The 22,067-nt window shown below is 38.2% G+C and overlaps 1 protein-coding gene across 2 annotated transcripts in view; it reads right to left on the bottom strand.

Moving 5' to 3' along the window:
* Positions 1–21,747, bottom strand: part of PRIM2 (DNA primase subunit 2) — a 123,820-nt gene extending 102,073 nt beyond the window's left edge. For both annotated transcript variants that reach the window (XM_074922490.1, XM_074922497.1), the window contains exons 1-5: positions 21,681–21,747; positions 21,295–21,468; positions 20,547–20,650; positions 20,175–20,254; positions 11,962–12,082 (exon numbers count right to left, since the gene is read on the bottom strand). In XM_074922490.1, the coding sequence (XP_074778591.1) occupies positions 11,962–12,082; positions 20,175–20,254; positions 20,547–20,650; positions 21,295–21,451 (462 nt within the window). In that variant the 5' untranslated portion in view covers positions 21,452–21,468; positions 21,681–21,747. The remainder of the gene's footprint in view (positions 1–11,961; positions 12,083–20,174; positions 20,255–20,546; positions 20,651–21,294; positions 21,469–21,680) is intronic.
* Positions 21,748–22,067: the final 320 nt, after the last annotated feature.

Genomic DNA, 22,067 nt, shown 5'->3' with positions numbered 1-22,067 from the left:
CATAAACCTAGATAGCAATGGGTGGTGGGGTTTTTTTCTTTATTTGGAACAAAAAACAACTTTCAGTAAACAACAGTAAATCCTGTGACAAAGCCACCACTTGGCTTTATTTAAATCTATCTTCTGAAACTTGAATAATTAAATTGGGAAGTTTATTACTTCTTTTGTAAGTACATTTTTTAAGTACTTTAGGATGAGAGTAACCCATTTTTTAAAGTTCTGATATACATGTTTTGCTCTTATTAACAAATTTTAGCATTTAAAAAAAAAGTACTCTTAAGTCTTTCCACATGCAATTTTGCTTCTATTATGACTTCAAGTATAGAGCTAAGTGACAGAATACATATATTTAGCTTCCTTTGGCACTATTTCCCACTTACATATACATTACTTCTGACCTCTGTTGTCACCTGCAAGACAAGCATTGTTAATTTTCAAGCAAAGAGACAAATGTAAGATTCAAGTAGCAGAAAACGAAGACAAAATTCAGAACCATTTCCTTTCACAAATGCAAACTGTAGTCTACTTGGACATAGATACTGCTTTAGCGTCACATGAATTTCCACAGAGTAAAATTAGGCTCTTGACAGTTTCCACTTCTAAACATTTTTCACCATCCTGTTTGGGAAAGGAAGAAATATTTGATGCCTCCAAAATGTAAAATCATTAACCAAACCAGAAGAACATTTGGGTTTATACACTTGGTACCAAAATGGATAATTATAGTCACAGCCTTTTAATGGCTAGACACAATATTAAGTATTTTCTTTTGCCTGTATCTGTCCTTACTAAGGACATAAACTAGTCTCATTCTCATTAATCCAAATCTGACTTTAGGATCTCCCATACCCAATAAAGGCAGTCATAAAAGATTTTTTCAACAAGCTAAACCTACAAATATTTATACAACTGCCCCACTACTGAGATAAATGCTTCTGAAGACAGCATAATAGTGATATCAGAAAGTCTCTCATAGGAGTGTTCTGATCATAAAAATGGAAATTAAAGAAGTTTAATTTCTACTGCTTAAAGCTGCTAAAAAAGCACTTCAACTACAACATCAAAGAGCTACTGTGGAAAAAAAAAACCCTACTCTAACACTAATGTATTTTGCTCATCCCTTTTATTTTGCAGTTCTTATTCTTTTTCTCAAATGCTGGTAGATGCACTACAGAGCACCAGCTCCCCCAACTGACTATTCCTAACCACTGTTCCTTCACCTATATTTTGATTCAAAGCATTTTATTAAATACTGTGCTTTATAACAGCATCAAAAAAGTTAAGATGGTTAATTTTGCAACAATTGGCAGTTACCCAAAAATAAGGCATCTAACCTAGAAGTTATAAAAAAGTCATAGTATTTTTTTAAAATTTCAAGAGGCTTTTCAGAGGTGAAGAAGTTCTAAAATAATTTAAATAGGGTTTTTTATGCTCTGTGGAGAGAAAACAGCAACACAGAAAGATGTATTCAAAAAGAAATACACTACACTTTGGAAGTTTATTTCTTCTGCACACTGCAGAAAGATAACACAGAACAGAAGCATTGCAGGAAATCTAAATTCAATTATACATCATTCTTATACCACAGATAAAGACATGATAATAACTATTAATTTTCATTTCTTGTGGAAGCAACAAAGAGAAAATAATGTCTATTTCAAGGAACGAACAGTCTGAAGATAAGATGAAGAAAAGATCACAGGAAATAACAGATCATGACCAGAACATCACTGAAAAATAAATTTAGGCTAAAACTGTACATTTTATTCTACTCCACATTCCAGTATATTAAGTTAAATTCCTAAAAAGGTGGGGCAAAAAATCAAAACATTTGACAGCACTAGGAAAAAACACCTAAGACAAGTAACAGCCCACGTGGATATGTCAAAAGACAAATTTTGTTAAGTCAATCTCACTACCTTATGACAGTGAAACAGACCTCACAGATAGGGAAAAAAAGTAGATGTCACACTGTGTCAAAAGCCCCTAAAGTCACTCCTGTTAGACACTTTCAAGAGCAAATGGTCATACATTTCCACTAAGTCTCCTATAACCTGTGTGCAAAACTAACTGGAAAAGCCATGCATGGAAGAATCTGACTCAAAAATAGGAGGACATATTAAAGCAAGTTCCACAATTATTTAAACTAAAATTTAATATTTTAGTTACTAACCTGCATATTAACATAAAAGCAGATTACATATTTAAATGCCTTAAGGCTGAGGACACTGCAAGGACTCTCGAGAACAAGATCAGATAAGAGAATCTGGTCTAAAACTGAAGAACATGTTTCAGGAGAGACACTTCAAGGTTTTACATCCAAGTCAGTTCTGTACAAACAGAAGAAGAGTTGACTAACCAGGAGTGCTGAGAAAAACAGTTGTACAACCTCCCTATCTCCAGCTTGGGAGTCACTAGATCATGCTGTTGAGGGGGCAGGGAGGAAAATATGTAGTATACATGAATTTAATCTCCATGTCACTTTAGAATTGGTAATGATTCAGATGGAATATTCTAACCAGATGACTGCACTTAAAAAAAAAAAAATATGTTGCCCCACTAGAAAATGGCAAAGGACATCCACCAAAATGACAAGCCAGCACACGCAAAGAAAGGCTAAAACAAGCAACAACAAGAAAGCATAGAGTCATCTTATATGTAGAATGCAAACAAAACGCCACGCAAACCCACCTTTCTCAATTAGTGGACAGAGCAAGAAGAAATAGACTTATATTACTGAAAAGTAGAGTTAGGTTTGATATTAGGAAAAAAAATTAAGGGAACTAAAGCAGCAGAATGATGACCACCACTATGACACAGGAATATACAGGTGCCACAGGGACTTTGCAAGCAAAGCTGTGAAGTTTTCACGCACAAGGCAAACAAAACAACTGTCATCTTCAAAGTATTACTGAAATACACAGCATTTTGGAAGCAGCCACAGAACATTTTGGTCCACGTGAACAGGAGAGAGACCCTTAAACAGTCCCCAGAGAGAGATAAAGTCTGACTGGTTAAAATGAACAAGTTTTGTGGCAATTTTCACAAGAACCAAGTGGAAAGGAACCAGAAGTTCACTGGATCTTCCAAATCAACATAAGATGTATCACTGACCTACAGAGACCTTCAGTTGCAGATGCTCAAAGAACAGATCTTTCCTTTGATATCTATGAGTAAGTGGTAGGTTTTGGACAGTTAAAAGTATGCAAGGCAAAGCATACAAAGGCTGAAACTTAGACTGAGGGCTTCAAAGGAAATACTTCTGACAGTGCCAAGTAGTAAATGACATTCTAAGGAAAAGTACAGCTTTGCTACACTTAGACACAAACTAGAAGAAAATCCAAAGGAGAAAGTGGGAAAGACAAAACTAATTGAAAACAAAGAGCTAGTAGCAAAAAAGTATTTTTAACTATCAGGTAAGGTTTGAGACCAGAGTAACAGCGATACCACACACATACATTAAAAAGAAGAAAATTTGAAGAACTGAATCCTATTGTCCTCATCACAAAAAAAGAACACAGAAAGGGCAAGCTAAAAGAAAATAATCAAAATATCCACGGCCAATGAGAGAAGAAAAGCATGATTGAGTAGACTAGAAAGTAGTTTCAATAAAGGAAGAAAAAACTGTAGCTGAGAAACACCAGAAAAACCTGCAGTTGAAGTTAGGACAAAGAAAAAACAAGCATTAAAAATGCTACATGCAGTTTATTTAGCGATGAAATATTGAGTACAATATTGGCAGGAGACCTCATTATCTGAAGACAGACAGAAAATTATTACATTTTCTTCAAGGTTTAAATCCCATCAAAAGAAAGATTGTGAACAGCTTAAGTGCCCTATCAGTTTCACTAAAGCAGACTATGGCATGGGAGAATCTCCCAGAATTTAAGAGCAAAATTAAGCATTGCTTCTGCTGACATTTGTATACAGGAAGTAGGAATGACAGATGCTGAGATGGGTAAGTTACAGAGGGTTACTTTGTGATAGCAGCAGGACTATGCTGACCTGAGAAAGAAGAGAGAACAGCAAAATGAGTATGGCAGACCTATTCCAGGAATTAGAAGTTAAAGTTCCCTGGATATGTGGCAGTTCTCTAAAAATGAACAAGGTAAGTGACAATTCCTATATAAAAAGTTCTATGAAGAGGAAAGGTCTGTTCATTATCATTTTAGGGAACAGGACTGAGCAACAGCTAAGGAAAAAGTCAAATTCATGGAAAAAAGACAGCATTAATAATTACAGCAATTAGCATGTAAGTTAAATCCACAAGGAATGAAAATAAAGATAATTTAGACTTCTGCTAGTAGAGTTTCCTTTTAAGCAAACACTACTCCAAATACTAATGTACAGTAACTGGCATGTAGTTGCCAATCCAAGGGACTCCACTTCTAACTATGGAACAAAGTTAAGGTACCAGTATAACTAGGTAACTTTTGACCCAACTTCCCCTTGAATGCTATCAAGCACAAGCTGTTATATATTAGAAGAAAGAAAAAGTATAAATAAAATTCTAAAGAGAATACTCTCATCACTTTTCCAAAATATCTTAAAACAACTGCTGAAAAATTCAGAATATATTAGAGATACCTATTGACATTTCAGAAGCATGCAAAAATCCAGCCTAAAATCTAGGAGTTAACATGCAATATGACATATATAGACACAGCCTGAAGGACAAGAAGAAGATAAGCAGCATACAGAGTGAAGGAAAGAATAAATTTACTTTTATGGCTTCATGTTTTCTTCATCATCATGATTACTTCCCCAGTGTTAGGTCCTGTAAGACCAATCATGTGAATGATAGGAAACTCAACACCTTAATTCAAGAATCTCTAGGAACACCATTAATCCAGATAACTTGCAGTCTTCCTCAAACTTACAGTCACATTGAAAGCTTTTCAATAACAACTTGTGGCAGTCACCATAAGTACTCTGATTATGTCAAAAAGACTATCAGAATATCAAATCAATACACTAGGATTTCTCACGCTGTGAAGGTCCAAAAGCACTACGATACAAAAGTGTAAGTAAGGTCATTTCTCAAGAGCTTCCAATACAGACATGCATAACCGGCTCCAAAAAAACAAGGAAAAGGACATGTGGAAAGGTTGGGGTGGGAACAGAGGGACAAATGAAGGGGTGTATACACAGCAGGGCATGTGGAAAACCACACAGACAACCAATCTCACTGATAAGAGTACATGACAATATGGAAGTTAGGCACAATGTCAAATGATTCCAAACAGGTCTTGTGTCACAATCTGGCAGAAAATAAATCAGGCATTCCTAAGAAAGGAAAACTACAGATGCCCACTTGTGGCAAGAAAGAGAAACGACTTTCTAGTTAAAGCCCAAGTATCACTTACCTGTAGAAAAATTTACTTTATATCATTCCTTCATATACTGAAGAATTTACTTTGAGATTAAAATATTTTCTTCAATTACTATAATATTTAAAATATTCACTATATTTCTCTTTAAATATCTTAAAAATCTGTATTAATGGCTTTTACTGCCAGAAGCTGTCAGGCATCATAGATGTAATTACTCATTTATAGTAAGATTTTAATGCTTTAATCTCTGAAATTAATGTAAATTTCAGCTGCACACCTGTGTTTGCATATTCTCTTTGATGGGCTCTGTCACCTTAAATGTCAGCATTTACTTCTCTTGAGTGCTGCTTAAGGATTTCCTGTGCTCCCTAAGTGACTGACTTTACACACAATTTAATGTGCCTTGAGAGATGAAAATTACATGCCATACATAAAAAGCTTCAGTATTTATCTGGATGATGACAGCACTGTCCCTTAAAAGCCTTTTTTTTTTTTAAGTACATAAAATATAGCATGGACTGAAAACATTCTGAAATACTTTCAGAAGCATCCCATGATTCTCCTGTTACTGTGATACAAAACTATTCAACATATCAACAGAAAAAATTCTTAAAGATTAAGATGAGCAAGCTTTAGAAACAGGGAATGGATTAGTAAGTATTTCTTGCTTGCTAAAAAAATAAAAAAAAAAGAAACAATTATACAGCAGAATCTTCTCATTGAATGGCCTGTATTAAAGTGTCAAGAAAGGCAGTGTAGCACTTCTCCTCTTTCAGGACAAAGAAACATCAAAAGCAGGGAAGTCTCACATCTGAACATATTCAAAGACTGACAAGCCACATAACACTAAAGTAACATAAACATATAGGACCAGGTGAAAAAGGAGTGAATCAGACACAAGTGTGGTGGGGTTTTTTGGAAGAAAAAAAAAGTAAGCTTAGTTTTGAGGTGATACTATTAACCAGTCTTCCAATCTTCTCCCTTAAGCAGTTCCCCAAAATTTGGTGGACACTTGACAGCAAGTCATCTATGAAGTATTATATAAAGGCAGACAAGATTACAGACTGAGGTCCAAAAATTAAAGTGTCAAATAAGGATAAAAATAAGCTTTACTGAACAAGAGAACTACAGAATTACTGAACAGAAGAGTTTAGCAAATGTTCCTCTAACTCCAATGCTTTAAGCTGAACAACTAGATGTGTTTTGCAAGACAGCAGGATTTTATATAACATGAGGCAAATGGAACTCAAATAGTCATTTTCCCAGGGAACAGGTAACATCAAGAGAAAGACCCCACAACTGGCTATCAATTAGATCACACTGCTCTAAGAAAATTACATTTTAAATGAGATAGTAAAAACCTATAATATTTTATCAAAATATTATTTCCTAAAAGTTATTATTGTAAAAGCATCACATAAGAAATGCTGCTCCCAGGCCAAGCCTAACCCCTCCCAAGTCAAGCCTAACCACTCCCAGGAAAACACATGGAAGGGACTTCTACCAAATAATGTACCATAGAGCGAGTGTGTGTGAGCATAAATAAAATATTTTCTGTTTGCCTCCAAAAGTTCTAACTACTGTCAAAGGTAGAGTTCAAAAGTTGAATTTCTTCAATGTCTTCTCTGTTTACTGGAAAGGAGGCTATATTGTAAACATCGCCTTTGACACCATGGTTCAACCACAACTTATTTCGGAGAAAAAAACAAGCTAAACGCTTAATTGTTTAAGATGTCGATACAATAATTTTGAGGGGGAAGGTATTCATGAAAAGTGTATAAATGACTGTTAAGATAAAAATAATCTTCAAAATTGAATCAGTTTTAATTTTTTAAGATACCTAAAAAAGTGTAAAAGTGTCTGAACAGCACAAATCTTTAACAATGTATTTTCTAATGCAATACAAACAGCTTTAAAGGTGTTATGAAAGTAAATTAGAAAATAAATTATGGAAATTAAATAGTTAAGACAACTAATCTCAGATACTACAAAGTACACCAGTCTGTATTATTTTTTTATTATTTGCAGGCAAAGCAGCACACAAAACATCTTTCACCTGCTGCCCCAAAAAAAAAAGTTGGGGCTTGGTTTGGGGTCTGATTAAGAGCCTGACACTCATTACACTGCACAGAATGCTTTAACCAAAAGTAGAAAAGGAACACTTTCACTGGTGTCCCAAACTCTCGCCAAAAAGCAAAAGCTGTAACAAGTTATTGTCTGAGATGCTGAACACATCCTCTCAGAAGTTGAGACCACAGAGTTTTTCCTACTGAGAAGTAACAATAGTAAAATTTCAAATAATCCTCATCAGCCTCTGTTCTTAGGCTCAACCTCAGCCCTTGTCACCAGTGACATGACAAGCTCTTCTCATACAACCTAACATATCCATGCTTAAAAAAAAAAGGAAAAGGCCACTGACATTTATGTAACTTCTCTCCCCATTACTGTTTACAACTAACTGAAAAGTATAGTTGACAAAAGCTCCAATACGGTCCCAGTCTCAAGAACACTCTACAAACAACCACATCAGTTTAAAATAAAAGTGTTAATAATTAAAAATTACAGAAGTTGCAACAAGGGAAACCAGTACATTCATGAGACTGTCATTTTACGTTACAGTAGAGTTACAATTAACAGCTCAACACCACAACAAAAAAAAGACACAGAGAACAAGGTCCATCATTCCTACTTCCCTCACTTTTTATTCTTGCTTTCCTTCTATGTTCTTCCTTTCTCGACATTTTATTCAATACCACATGCTCTACCTTGTGCTCATGCTGGCATAAACTGATGAGAACATAAACACTAATATTTCAGAGTACTGTAAAATTTTGAGCACCAAATCAATGTTCCAGTAGGCCAAGCAACACCAGTCCAGGCATCCTCCACATTTGCCAGAAAACAGGTTGGCCTACAAGTAATTAAAATGCAATCTACCTGTTAGTAGTTCAAAAGAGTGTCTCAGATATAAACTCAAAGCTAACTTCCATTTTCTTCAGAAAGTCCAGGTTCCAGAGGCTTCTCACAGAAATACAAGAGATAGACTACCTTAATTCAGTGACAGCTTTGTAAAAACATTCGAAGAACTTACCTAAGCTTCAAATTTCCCTTATTTATACTAAATGTAGAGAAGCTTATTTTCACAAACATTGTAAAAATTTTGACTTATCAAAATTCTATGCATGTTCAAACACTAATTAATTATCCTGAAGTCATCATCTTTAATCTGGATACTTTGAACAGTTTATAGAATTCCTTTTGCAAGTAAAGGGCATTTTATAATCAGGTAAAACAACACAGAGCAAGTATTTACTTATTTTAATGAACCCTTTCCCATGTATTCTGCTCCATCAGCAATATAAACGTCACAGGACATAAGAAATCCTCTTATAACAACTAAAACATTCGTTTTCATTAAATTTCATTTCTATTTTTAGTTTCAGAAAGCTCTTGCTCTTTGATTAAAATTCTCTTTAATCATGAGATCAGAACTACTATCATTTCAAACTCTCCACAGCTGACTATCTTACAAAAATTCAAAGAGTCTGGTATTTTTTTTCCTAGTCGTTAACAACTTCATTCCTTCCAAAAAGTTGTTAAATAAGATCTTTGGCACTAAAGTCTCCAAAGAAGATTTTAACAGCTGTTTAAGTATTATCCCTGAGCAGGATTGAAGACTTCTTGAGTCTATAAAGGAGTAATTCTTAATCCATAATTCACAAAATCTCAGGAATTAGTCTGCAAAACCCCTGCAAAGATTTATATGAATACATGTCTCACTTTCTCATGCATGTGAGCAAACATGAAAAGGAGAGAAGTGACAGTTACTGAATTCTCAATGTCAGGTTCACTTTGTTGGCGCTATAAATGACAACAGTAGAAAAGACTATCCACTTATTCCTCCACCTCACAAAAAGTTTGACCAGCTCTTTTATTAAATACTGAGAATCGCTTCTTACAGTGGTTCTTAGAATTGTTAAATTGAGACATAGCTATGCCAGACTATGCTGAGGTCTGAACTTCAGCAGCCCTGGCCTATCCCAGCTAACAGTTCTGCATTTCAGAATCGTAATCTAGAAAATGCAAGGCACATGTCTTCTCTTCAAGGATATTTACCTAACTTTCTTAGCATAGCTTAAGCAATTAAAATCCTATAGTAGAATTTCTATCCATTTAAATATACACAGGCTGAATTGTAATATCAGAACTTGATATTACCTTGACCTGAAGGTCCTGAAGACCATTCTAACAGGTACAGCACAAAGTTTGATTTCCATCTTGTTTTATGCACAGTAAGGCATGAAAACATAACTTTTAACAGAGAACTATGAAGAGGATAGTCCGTCTTCTTTTCCTTTTAAAGACTTTTACAAATACAACATTGAGAAAAAGAATACTGCTTTTATAGTGGCCCCTACATAGCACCATAGAGTTTAAACCTCTTTCAGATACGTATGGAATTCCTTAGTAATATTCAAATGTTTTATATATGATAGCGCAAGGGATTAGTTTTGCTTAAATTCCCACTGGAACTGGAAGTGGGGAAAAAAAAAGTAGAAACAGAGAAGATTTGCAATGAAATGATTCTTTGTTGGCTCAACAGGCGTAAGAAAGTAATACCTTTTTAATCATTTTGACATGTTGAAGGTACATTCAATAGCACAGAACCAAGTTATGCTCCTAGCTATTTCCAGCAACCTGTAAACATTGATTTATTCTCACAAGCCTGAATGCTGAAACTGTGACAGGACAATAGAGGACCAGGGAATAAGCAACAGAAATACAGCTCCACAAACACACCATTCAGTGAAAGGTCTGTTGAACCAAAGAATGACATTTCTAATAGTCTCTTGAAGACCCAGGAAAGCCCACAAGTTACTGCTTAGCTAGACAAATTAATTCTCAACACTGCACAAGTCATCTTTCATTATCCACATGCACTGGTGTCTGATTTTTCAATCTAGCAACATATAATGCACATCAGCCACATATTAGAATTTTTAAGTTCTTCTAATTAATCAGTATTTTAAGAGAAAAATGGGTTGGTGTTTTGGGGTTTTTTTCAGTAGAGTGATGATTATACATTAATTTTTATAAGATTACTGAGAGCTACAGGCAAAGTTGGAGCTTTCTAACAAAATAGTTCATAGCTGCAATGCAAAATTTTATTGAAATCATTAACACAGAAACTACGACATTTTCCTTTAATTCGCTCAGACAAATGAAATGGTATATAACAGCAAGAACTCTTTTATAATATCCCTAAAGCATCCCAAAAACAACAGCTCTTTGTCTACACAGATTTGGTATTTTCAAGGTTTTTCATAAGTTAGTAAAGAACTAGAATGAGTTTAAGTCAAAAGGAAAAAAAGCTTTGAATCTAAGTTCTAATGAGAAAGCAACTGTGGAATAAGAGCATTTACAGAATTTTGGATGCAATTTATAATCTGTATTCTCTGTAGCACGTACTTAATGGGCCAAAATTAAATGGTCTATTAAGTGAAAAGAGTATAATTTACGTGCCTGTGTGTGTATAAAGCCTGTGTAACAATGAAACTGTTATTTAACTGTAGATCTTTTAAAATTATATATAAATCCCTCAAGACAGTAGGCAATTTTTAACTACTGTATCTAATACCAGATTTACTTTTTTTTTTTAAGCTAAAGCATCATCTTATAGCTTCAGTAACTCACATAATATGCACAAACAAGCAGAATAGAAATTATTTTTAGCATGTACATACAACCACATGTCAAAAATATACTTGCAAAGTAGAAGATTATTTTTAACCCACAGTGACATGGTGTTACATTCTTGAGCAATTCATACAGGATTTTCATACTTTGATTATTAAAGTTTAATTATGTCCTCAACATCTCTTAAGTATTCCTTGAATGCATGTCTCTTTCATTTTCACATAGTTCTCCAGATGTCAGTATTCATGAAACGGTATGATGTACAAAGTCCCCAAGGTTACTGTGGTTTGCTTTAGTTACTATAGTAAGAAGCCAACATCTTAGAAGTAGTTCATAGACTACAAAGGTTCTAGAGCAAAGTTTATGAATAAAGACGTATGTTTTCCAACTGAAGTTAGTAATCTGATGAGAATAGATTGCACACACACTTCAGGTTAGAATCAAACACAGTTGGTTGCTTTCCTATAACTGAAACCTTTAAGGTGAATTATCACACAATTCATCACAAACACAAAAGAAAACAAGGTAATTCTGACCTGAGTATTATTTTCCCTGATGGACAGATGAGACAAACAAATGTCGTATCTGAAGAACACACACTAGATCTAACCTATCCAGAATCTTAATTCAAAAACACCTCCTATCAGCTTTCATAAACACTGTTAGCTTACCTTTGTAATTACTCAGTTGTCAGTCAGGTATTAGTTGACTGAAGCAGACTAATCTTCTCTTGTTGCAGCACAAAGTTATATAATTTAATCCTCATTTCTGTGACATGCACACTATTCTTAGAGTTCAGAAGTTTTGTGTGGTTGGTTTTTTAAAGCCATAACTGCACATTTTTAAACAGAAGTACTAAAACTATCTTAATGACAATTTTTTTTAAAAGGCACATGCAACTTAACACAAATACAGAAAGTAACATACTTACAGCTTCAAATGATAAGTTAACATGTTCCAGGAATTTCTGTCTTAAACCGTCAGTTAGTTCATTGAAGCGATATCGCAAGAGATCCATTTCTTGTTGAAGAAACCAACGCCTGAGGTCCTCACTGCAAAGAAATAATAAAAAAAAAAAAACACAATACATTTCCTGATTATGCATCCTTTCTTTATAAACTAGATGTCAAACCTAGTGAACACAGCATTAAATGTAACGCTGACTTTGGCATGGGACCCACAAACTGAGGAGCCTGGAAAAAAGACAGGAAGCTTTCTTCTTGTGCAGACACAATACACATCAGCAGTCATGATTCTTTGTTTTGAAAGAACGGAGACAGTCAATCTCAACACTAAAAATTGCTCTGTAGGTATCAAAGCTGTTATCTCTTTTAAACAGTACTAACCATTTCTTAGTTGTTTTAGATAATAACCAACTGCAGATAACATTCTCCTTCAGTATTTAATGGACTTTTTTTTTTTTAACATGACACAACATTTCTTCATTGTACTATTAATGTCACAATCAATCTGATGAGGCAAATAGGAGGAAGTAGGAAGCCTACTTCTTTTAATTCTTGCTTTTGGGGTATCTCCAACTGAAAACACATTCACACTTCTCAGATATTATAACAACAGTGCTATATACTAGGCAACAAATAGCCTGGAAGCAAGCAAAAGGAAAATATATGATAACAAACTTGGGTGAGGAACACAAATAGAACATCTAACACTTGACAAAAGAGCAAAAGGGGTTTAGCAACAGCAGGTGAGCAAGTAGAACAAACAAGAAAACAGGGACAGAAGTCACTAGACAACATTAAAAAAAAATAACTCTGAAGCCAGTCTCTAAGTCATTCTCTACTCATATTACTCTTTACATCCCAGCACTCAGACTCCCAGGCATCAGCACATTACTCAAAGCTATAGCAAATAGGTACCAGAATACTAGTAACAAAAGCCACCCTGTAGGTACAAGCACAGAATGCAGATGATACTGTATCTCGCTATTACAGGGCATTCTTTTAAACTGTCCTCCAAGAGCTACACTGTGGGCTACTGCCATGACAATTCACAGAGCACAGAAATACTGCAGTCTTACATGTTCTCCTTACAATACTTAAGCATGTTTTCCCATAGTTGACCAGTGAATTACAACAGAATTGTTTGTGATTCTGTGGACAAAACCTCTACTTGAAATATGGTTTGGTGAAAATTAATTATTAATCAAATTATAATTCCATATGGAAAGACTGCGTTAAGGCCTTTTGTAAAGTATAAGCCCATGGACAGTCTCCATGCTTGGGATATTAATAATCTGTGCAACTTAAAATGGAAGTTAATGCTCTGATCTGCAGTTCTTATGTGATCATCTTGAACAGTAACAAAATCCTAGGATGTGACCATTTTACCCTGTTCCTAATTCATCAGTTTTATGCTGCCTTTGTCTTCCAAAGGAAACAAAATATCAAGCATATAAAGTTACTTTGGCAGCCAGCCAGTCTCCTGTTTTTCTTTTCCTTCAGGAGAGCAGACCAAAGGCTCTAATCCCACCTACCAACCTAAGTTACCTAAACAAGAAAATATTACTGTTATCTCTAATAAAATACACACACCTACCTGGATTCTTCCTACAGTTGACAAACTAGCTGATGAACTGGCTCACATTACTGTGTATGTCCAGCATATACTTTAAAACTGACTTTCCTAGACACATCATCATCAGGGCATTATCCATGTTCATTTTTTTCCTTATGTCTTTGGAAAATTGTACATTACTTCTAAACCCAAATCATGTCTTATTAACAGCATTTTAAAAAATAATTGTACACTCTCACTCCAGACAGATATTATGAATAATACTTATTATCAGAACCACAACCTTAACTGAAAAGAAATGTCACTCTCATTAGATAACTACCCAAGTTGCTGCTGAAAATGAGACAGTTGCAGGTAGCTGAAGCGTAGATGTTAGGAATGTCTCACGAATCATTTAGGTTGGAAAAGACCCTTGGGATCACTAAGTCCAACCATCAGCCCTATTCTACAAAGTTCTCCCCCACACCATATCCCGCAACATCCCATCTAAACGACCCTTAAACACATCCAGGGATGGCGACTCCACCACATCCCTGGGCAGTCTATTCCACTCTGACCACTCTTTCTGTGAAAGATTTTTTCCTAATGTCCAGTCTAAACCTCCCCTGTTGCAGTTTAAAGCCGTTCCCTCTTGTTCTGTCACTAATCACCTGTGAGAAGAGACCAGCAACAACCTCTCTACAATGTCCTTTCAGGTAGCTGTAGAGAGTGATGAGGTCTCCCCTCAGCCTTCTCCTCCTCAAACTGACCAGTCCCAGCTCCTTCAATCGCTCCTCATAGGATCTGTTCTCCAGGCCCTTCACCAGCTTTGTTGCCCTCCTCTGCACTCGCTCCAGCACCTCGATATCTCTCTCGTATTGAGGTGCCCAAAACTGGACACAATACTCCAGGTGTGGCCTCACCAGTGCAGAGCACAGGGGGACTGTCACCTCCCTACTTCTGCTGGTCACGCTATTTCTTATAAAAGCCAGGATGCCGTTGGCTTTCTTGGCCACCCGGGCACACTGCTGGATCATGTTCAGCTGCTTGTCAGTTAGAACCCCCAGATCCTTCTCTTCCAGACAGCTCTCCAGCCACACCTCCCCAAGCCTGTAGCCATGCAGGGGGTTGTTGTGGCCCAAGTGCAGGACCTGGTACTCGGCCTTGTTGAAACTCATCCCGTTAATGCTGGCCCGCGGATCCAATCTATCCAAGTCTCTCTGTAGAGCCTCCCCATCCTCCTGCAGATCGACACTCCTGCTTAACTTGGTGTCATCTGTGAACTTACTGATGATACACTCTATGTCCTTATCAAGATCATCAATAAAGATGTTGGACAGAAATGGTCCCAACACCGAGCCCTGAGGAACACCACTTGTGACCGGCCGCCAGCTGGATTTAGCTCCACTGACCACCACTCTCTGGGACCGTCCATCCAGCCAGTGCTTGACCCAGCAGACCGTTCGCTCATCCAGGCCATGAGCAGCCAGTTTTTCTATGAGAATTCTATGGGGAACTGTGCCAAATGCTTTTTGAAAATCCAGGTAGACAATATCCACAGCCTTTCCCTCATCCAATAGTTGGGTCATCTTGTCATAGAAGGAAATCAGGTTTGTCAGGCAGGACCTGCCTTTTTATAAACCCAGGCTGACTGAGCCTGATCATCTGTTTGTCCATTACATGATCTGTAATGGCACTCAAGATGATCTCCTCGTTTTCTGCCACTTACCTTTTTGTGTGCTGACTACTCAACAGTTTAAATCAGATCAGTAGATTCCCAATATAGAAGAACAGTCTCTTTCATACCAGGGAACAGCACTCAGGTCAGGGGCGGGGGAAGAGGGTGAGATGAGGAATCCCCCTTACTCCCCCAAGGAGTGGTAGGCAAGACTGGCATATTTCTTATAAAGCATCGACACTAAAGTACATTAGAAAGACATGGAAGTGCTCCTAAACCTGGAACCTAAGACTAGTAGTTCACATTCCACAATTAAATGAGATTTCAGTTACCAACAACTTAATGTTAACCTGTGAAAAGTCTTGGCATGGGCCAGAGCTCTATTTTACTAGACAACCAACACCAGAAGATTCCTCAGAGTTTAAGATTCAAAAGGTAGACAGCAAGGGGAACTCAGGAACAGAAAGTCACAAAAGTAAATGCCAGTCAACATAAGAGGTAGCAATTTCAGCACACAAGTCTAATTTACCATACAGAAAAAAACATGTCAGGAAGTAGAAAAAAAACCCTTGCTAAGCTTAATAAAGAACTTATGTCTATGTTACACAACACGGGAAAAAGAAATAAAAACTCATAAGTATGCTTAAAAGTTTCCTGGATAGAAGAGTTTTGCTGTCAGAGCAGAGGGAAGATTTATTTCTTCCATCTTAAGTAAGTAAAGTGAAGACTATGCTCCTGTGACTTTCAAGATTCTTCACAGCTAACCTGATAAAGTGAAAAGAGATGCAATAGACAGAAACAGAAATGCATGGTCATGGTCAACATGAAAGTAAAATTCTGTTTAGAGCTGTGTTTGCCATGAAAGTGAGTGAAAAGATTATTCTGTTTCCTGGTCTTGACAGATATAAGTGACATTACAAGAGGTGTGAAAGAAGGGTATGGATGAGACTGTTCACTCAAGACTGTACATACCTTACCTTAGTAACATTATATGGGAATAAGCTTTAAAGACTTGGACTTCAGAAGGCAGAAGAAGGACAGCCAAGAGATGATAACTAAATTACAGACTTGACTGACAAGGATGGTGGAGCTGGTCATCTCAAACCATGTAAAACCCAAACCAAAATAATCTAATTTGTAAATGAGGACTGATGCAGACTAGAAAAAAAATAAGTTGATGTAAACTCATACCCCTGGGTGGCACTGTTGGCCAACTGGAAACTTAAAAAGGTGGTGTCACAGGAAAACAAGCCTGTAAATACAACTGTCAGAGAACTGAATTCAACCGAATTTGCTGTTATGACTATTTAAGTACACTTTTTCAAAACACTCCTACCTTAATAGCTTTCATCAATTAACCTAATGTTTTCTGCCAAGCTTATTTTTCTGACCTAGTATGATAAAAACTTAAAGAACGGTATATTCTATTTGCCTCCTAATTTTACTTTCTAGGGAACATGCCAGTTTTAGAGCCCAGAAATCTCTCATCTCTGAAATTGCTGCTTTTCAAGAGAGAATGAAAAATAGTGGGTACAGGGTCTGCTCAGTGCTTAAAAGACTATTTTCCATTTTATGAGTAAGCACTGTCTACCTTTCCAAAGAAACAAAAAAGCTAGCTTAAGTGGAAACTATCAAGCTGCTTTATTGAAACACTGCATCAAACTATCTGTATATAACCAGGAACACAAAAATACATTTGCAAGTAATTTAAAGAGTGCCCTGGAGCTCTATCCAAGACCCCTCCTCCCTAAGAAGGGGTCTTTCCCCCTAGACTACAAAGCCAGGCTCTTTCCTGATGACTCTGTGGCCCAATATAGCTTGGATTCATTTTGGCACAGTGGCTCACCTTCAACAAGCTGACCACCTCTGCCCTGAAACACAGGGTCTGAACAATGTCTCACATTTATTTCTTAAGCAAGCACTACAGTCAAAGAAGCTCTCATGCAAAAGACAAGGATCTTTTAAAAAGAAGCTTGCAGAGAAGAAGCAAACAGTCCAATTATCTGCCGTGAGAGATGACTTGTAAAAACAGGTCCTGAAAGAAACAGGCCTGCAAGAAACAAAGACTGAGAAAAACAGTCAGAGAAAGAGATAATGGTTAGCAGGGGGAGTGGAGGCCCTCCAAGCTAAGGAATGTTTCAAACACTTTCAAGTAACAAAACTATAGTCATAGGGTGGATAACGTGGAGGTCAAAGCTGATAAGGCTGCTTGAATAATACAAGATGCAGCTGAAGGGGGGAGACCTGTGGAGACAGTACTGCTCTGGTGCACCTGGCCAAATTTAAATTCACCATCTGTCTGGTGAATGACCTTTGCTTCATTATCTACAAAATGCATATTAAAGTTAACATCCCTGAATATGCTAATGAAGACTAACAAGATCATGCTAATTACATCATCCCATGAAGCACCTTACCCCTCCCCATACATGGGATATGTAGGTATGTGGGTCAACCTAGGGGACGGACCCAAGGAAAGTGGGTATAAATCAAGGGGGAAAAGGGAGGTGGGGCCTAGAGAGTGAAGAAGACAGATGCCTCCTGGAACCCTCGCTGGCGGGATCGATGGAGGAACCTAAACCAGTGATCGCTATTACCTCCATCCCCCTCCTTTCCTTTTTGCCCTTTTCCTTCACTACCATTAAGAAATGCAAGGCATACTGTACTGCTTGACACAGCTTGCTATATACTTAGCCAATTATCATACGTCCAAGTAGTACATTGTGAGAAGTTAATAAATGTCTGGACTTTGAGACTTATCTCACTGTTGTCCACTCTGTTGGGGATTTACGAATCTGAGTCACTTGTCTCCCTCATCTGAGCGGGACATGACATCTGCATCCATCATTAATTCCAGGAGATACCAGAGCCATTATAGAGATACAGGGCAGAGGGGAAAGATAGCACATCAGTGACAAAGGCAAATGTCTAGCCAAGCCCCTGCTTGGTTATTTCCGACTGAGGCAGCCTTTCACTCAGCATGCTAGCCATTGTCATTCACATATACCTTCTTCCCTTCTCAGCACAGTGGACAAAGTTTAGTGAATTCCACTCCTGAACAGAATACCTAACCTGCAGGCTTTTGCTAAACGGCTTGTATTGCTTTCTGTGAATTTGACCCAAACTCACTTTTCCTGAAGCCACAGACTAACCAAAAATAGATGCCAGATCAGATCCTTGCCACCACACAATTCTACCTTCCAGAAGAGCAGAACTTTTTTCCAATGTGTCATTACCAACACCCTCTAAGTGTCTCATCTCCAACAGAAAAGCAATGGTCCCATTTAAATAATAACTAAATGCTTGAAGTTTTACAAGAGGATAATGGAAATCAAACTGACCATTCAAAATGCCACTAGCTGCATAAGAAACACTAAGTTTTCAGGGGCCTTTTAGTCCCAGGCTACTTAAGGATACTACCTTTTATGGGGTTTTGGTAGAAACTTACCACACAGATAAAGCAAGCTATTTTCAGTAGGACCAGTATGACTGAGGGAGTATATAAAAATATACACAACAAACATAAGCACTAGAAAGAAACCAATACATTTGTTATTCATAATTGCAAATACTATATGTAGAATAGAGAAGGGTAGAAGGAATTTCAGTTGCAATTCTGTTATTCAACTTGGTCCCTTCTCTCAGCATTTTAGACTATACTACCAGTCCATGCAGTGAAGGCTGCTATTGATCTTCACATCCACAACATGTTCCTCATTGTACATGCATCACAGATCTAGGTGGCTCATCAGTCACGTACATCAACAAACTGTCCTTTGCACAGCCCAGATGTCTTTTGAAAGCGCAACATGATGGGATGTGAAAAATCCAGAAATTTCAGGGTGTTTAAAGACACCCAGGGCCTGTCATGATGAAGTTTCCTCCATGATCAGATGGTCTGTAGCAGGAACCTACTATGTTGTTAGCCACCCTGGTCTCTTCTCCAACACCTGCCCCAAACCTCTCAATTGTCTCATAACCCATTCCAACGAAAAGTCATATCCATTCCAGCTTCATACCATATCTTAGAGCACAATCCCCCCTACTCACCTTCCTGGTCTGTTTTTGCTTACAAATCTGTATTTATCCACAGCAGCACTTCAGTCATGTCAGCTATCACAGTATCATAATATGTTTTCTACCACACTCACGTAATTTAAACAAACTATATTCCAATTTATAGTGCGATTGAATTAACAATACAGAACAATACGCACTTCATATTTGCCAGTTTTAATTCTAAAAAAGGACTGCAATGGCAAGGAGTCAGGAGTTCACAATGATACATAACAAAGCTTCTAAAGATATAAAACACTGACAACCTCTATAAATTCATCCAAAACCTACAGCTGAAGCAAAAGGAATGCACCTGACAGGACCAACTTTGTGCTTGAGATTTTACATAATGAAAAAATTGCAGTGCAGCCATCCACAGCAATGAATTTGGAAGAAAAGCAAAGTCAGTAGAGGAAACCTCAAACTCAGATGGTATTTCCAGTTTGTCAGAAACAAGACTTTCTCATTAGACAATGGTATAAAGTCTATTTAAATAGTCAGGTCTTTGGTCAGTAATCAACAGTCTAAGCATATGCAGAAGTTAATTTAAATTATTAATCATTGCAAATGCCTGATAAACACTTAATATTGGTGTGCTTTAATCTCAGAAAAGATGTCAAAAGGAAAGACTCAAATCAACATTCTGTGCGTGAAACCCAAAAGTTTATACTTTTTTTTAGCATTACAAAAAGCTGGGTATTAATTTTGATCCCAAGTATCCCTTTTCATTACAATTGAAATCAGATTCCTAGTAAAAAAAACCTAAGCCTACCTTTCCATTTAGTAGCCATGCAACTCTAAAATATCTGTAGTGTCTATAATAAAAAAACAATGTAGTATCTGTATATGTTTAAAATTAATAAAGAGTACAACATAATCCAAAAAGTACTTACGACTGACAGTAAGCAAGGCGTAGTATGAAATGAGAGATATGGTCTTTTCTTCTTGCCTCATAATCATCCTCAGCCAAAGCCTACAGAACGTATTATTATTATTTCAGAGAAATAATCTCCCCCAGATCAAAAATCCACAATTAATTTATCATTGCTGTTAATATCCATCTTTAAGACAATAAATGCAAGACTATTAAAGAAGTGGGTTGTCCTAAAGAAATATATATATACTCTCAAAGAGAAACTACATCTCTGACAAAATGACAGAAGCTTTAAGAATAGTATTTCATCACCTCTACTTTTATTCAGAATTCTTGAATGGCGTAAAGAAAATAAAGTGCAAGATATTTCCATTTTTTGATTTTTACTTACTCTGTAGGGAAACTTAAGCTTCCGGAGCTCAGATTCCAGCTTAGTTCTGTATGGTTCACTACTTCTTACATAGCTCACACCAAGGTTTTCAACTACTTTGAGCACTGGGAAAAAGAAGAGAAAATCCATGTTAGAGACAACATATTGAAATCTAACTGTATCATGTTTTGCGAGATGCACAAGCTTTGGTAAGGCCACAGGAATTGCTTTTAGCAGTATGGGGAACAAAGAGATAAGAAGCACAAAGGTATAGCCCACAAGTCCCAGCTCGCCCAACTCTGGGATCCACACAGTCAACAAGGGAGACCAGCTAACTCTGATAGATCAGTCTCAGAACAACGGTTTCCGCTGTCATGATGGAAACCTTGGATTCAGTGGTTTTCAGGAGCTCAGGGAAACCCTTGCTCCCAGCCACAAAGACCTGAATCCCAGTACAGATAGACATTAAATGGGTCGCAACACCTCGGAAGTGAAACATACTCGTAAAAGCCACCAGTGCAAACCAAAAGTACGCAGCCCTGACTGCTATACCAAAAAAACCCACTCGTTGTGAAAACAGTCACAGCTCTCCCAAATACCTAAAGCAACACGTTTTCCTTTAAAGGGGGTTCACTTCAGCACGAGCAGGCAGCCAGTTTACATTAATAACAGTCTGAGAGAGCATCTAAGCCCGCCAAACATACATGCAGCCATGACAGGAAGAATCAAAATCTTCGGGGGTGGGGGGACGCCCGGGCCCGCTACTCACACTTCAGGCGGTCGATAGCAAAGCTCTCAAACTCCACCAGAGGGACGTTTTCTGTGGGGGGCTCCAGATAGAACTGCAGGCTGTGAGGGTACAGCTCCCGCCGGTCCCCGCCCAGCCGCGAGTGCTTCTGCCTCGCTCGGCCGCTGGAGAACTCCATCTCCCCCGCCGGCGGGCCTGCGGGCGACACGGGCGTTCAACCACGAGGGAGGCAGTACCAGGACCAAGGAGGGGGAAGGCGGCCTCCGCCGCCGGCCTTGGGGCCGGATAAGCCCGGCCCGCCACCGAGCCGCGCCCGCAGTGACCAACCCCCTCGCCCTCACGGCAACGACCCCCGCCCGCCGCGACACGCAAGAGCCCGAGCCCCCCCCCCCCCCTCCCACCTTTACCTGCTGCCGGCCCCCGGCGCCGCGCCCCGGCTTCCCGCGCACAGACAGCCCCGCCTGCTTCCGGCCCGCCCCCCGCGCCTCGCGCCCGGCCACGCCCCTCCGGCCACGCCTCCCGCGCGCCAGTTTGCCCACAACCAGCATGGCGGCGGCGGCTGCGCTCAGGTGGGTGGCGGCGGCCGCCTCTGTAGCCCCGGAGGGAGTTCTGCGGTGCCCGGCACAGGCACCAGATACCTGATCTGATCGAACGGGTCTTTTTGTCTGGATTTTCTGACAGCGTGTGATACACTGCAGCTAACTTTCTGTTAGTTTGTGGTTTTCAGGACTCAAGATCTTTGAAAATACTTGCCACCAAGTGAAACAAATCCTCTTCCTCTCTTTTTTTCTCCA

Source organism: Athene noctua, chromosome 1, assembly GCF_965140245.1.
Source record: "Athene noctua chromosome 1, bAthNoc1.hap1.1, whole genome shotgun sequence".
NCBI classification, from domain to species: domain Eukaryota; kingdom Metazoa; phylum Chordata; class Aves; order Strigiformes; family Strigidae; genus Athene; species Athene noctua.
This window is presented reverse-complemented; position numbering and strand designations above follow the sequence as displayed.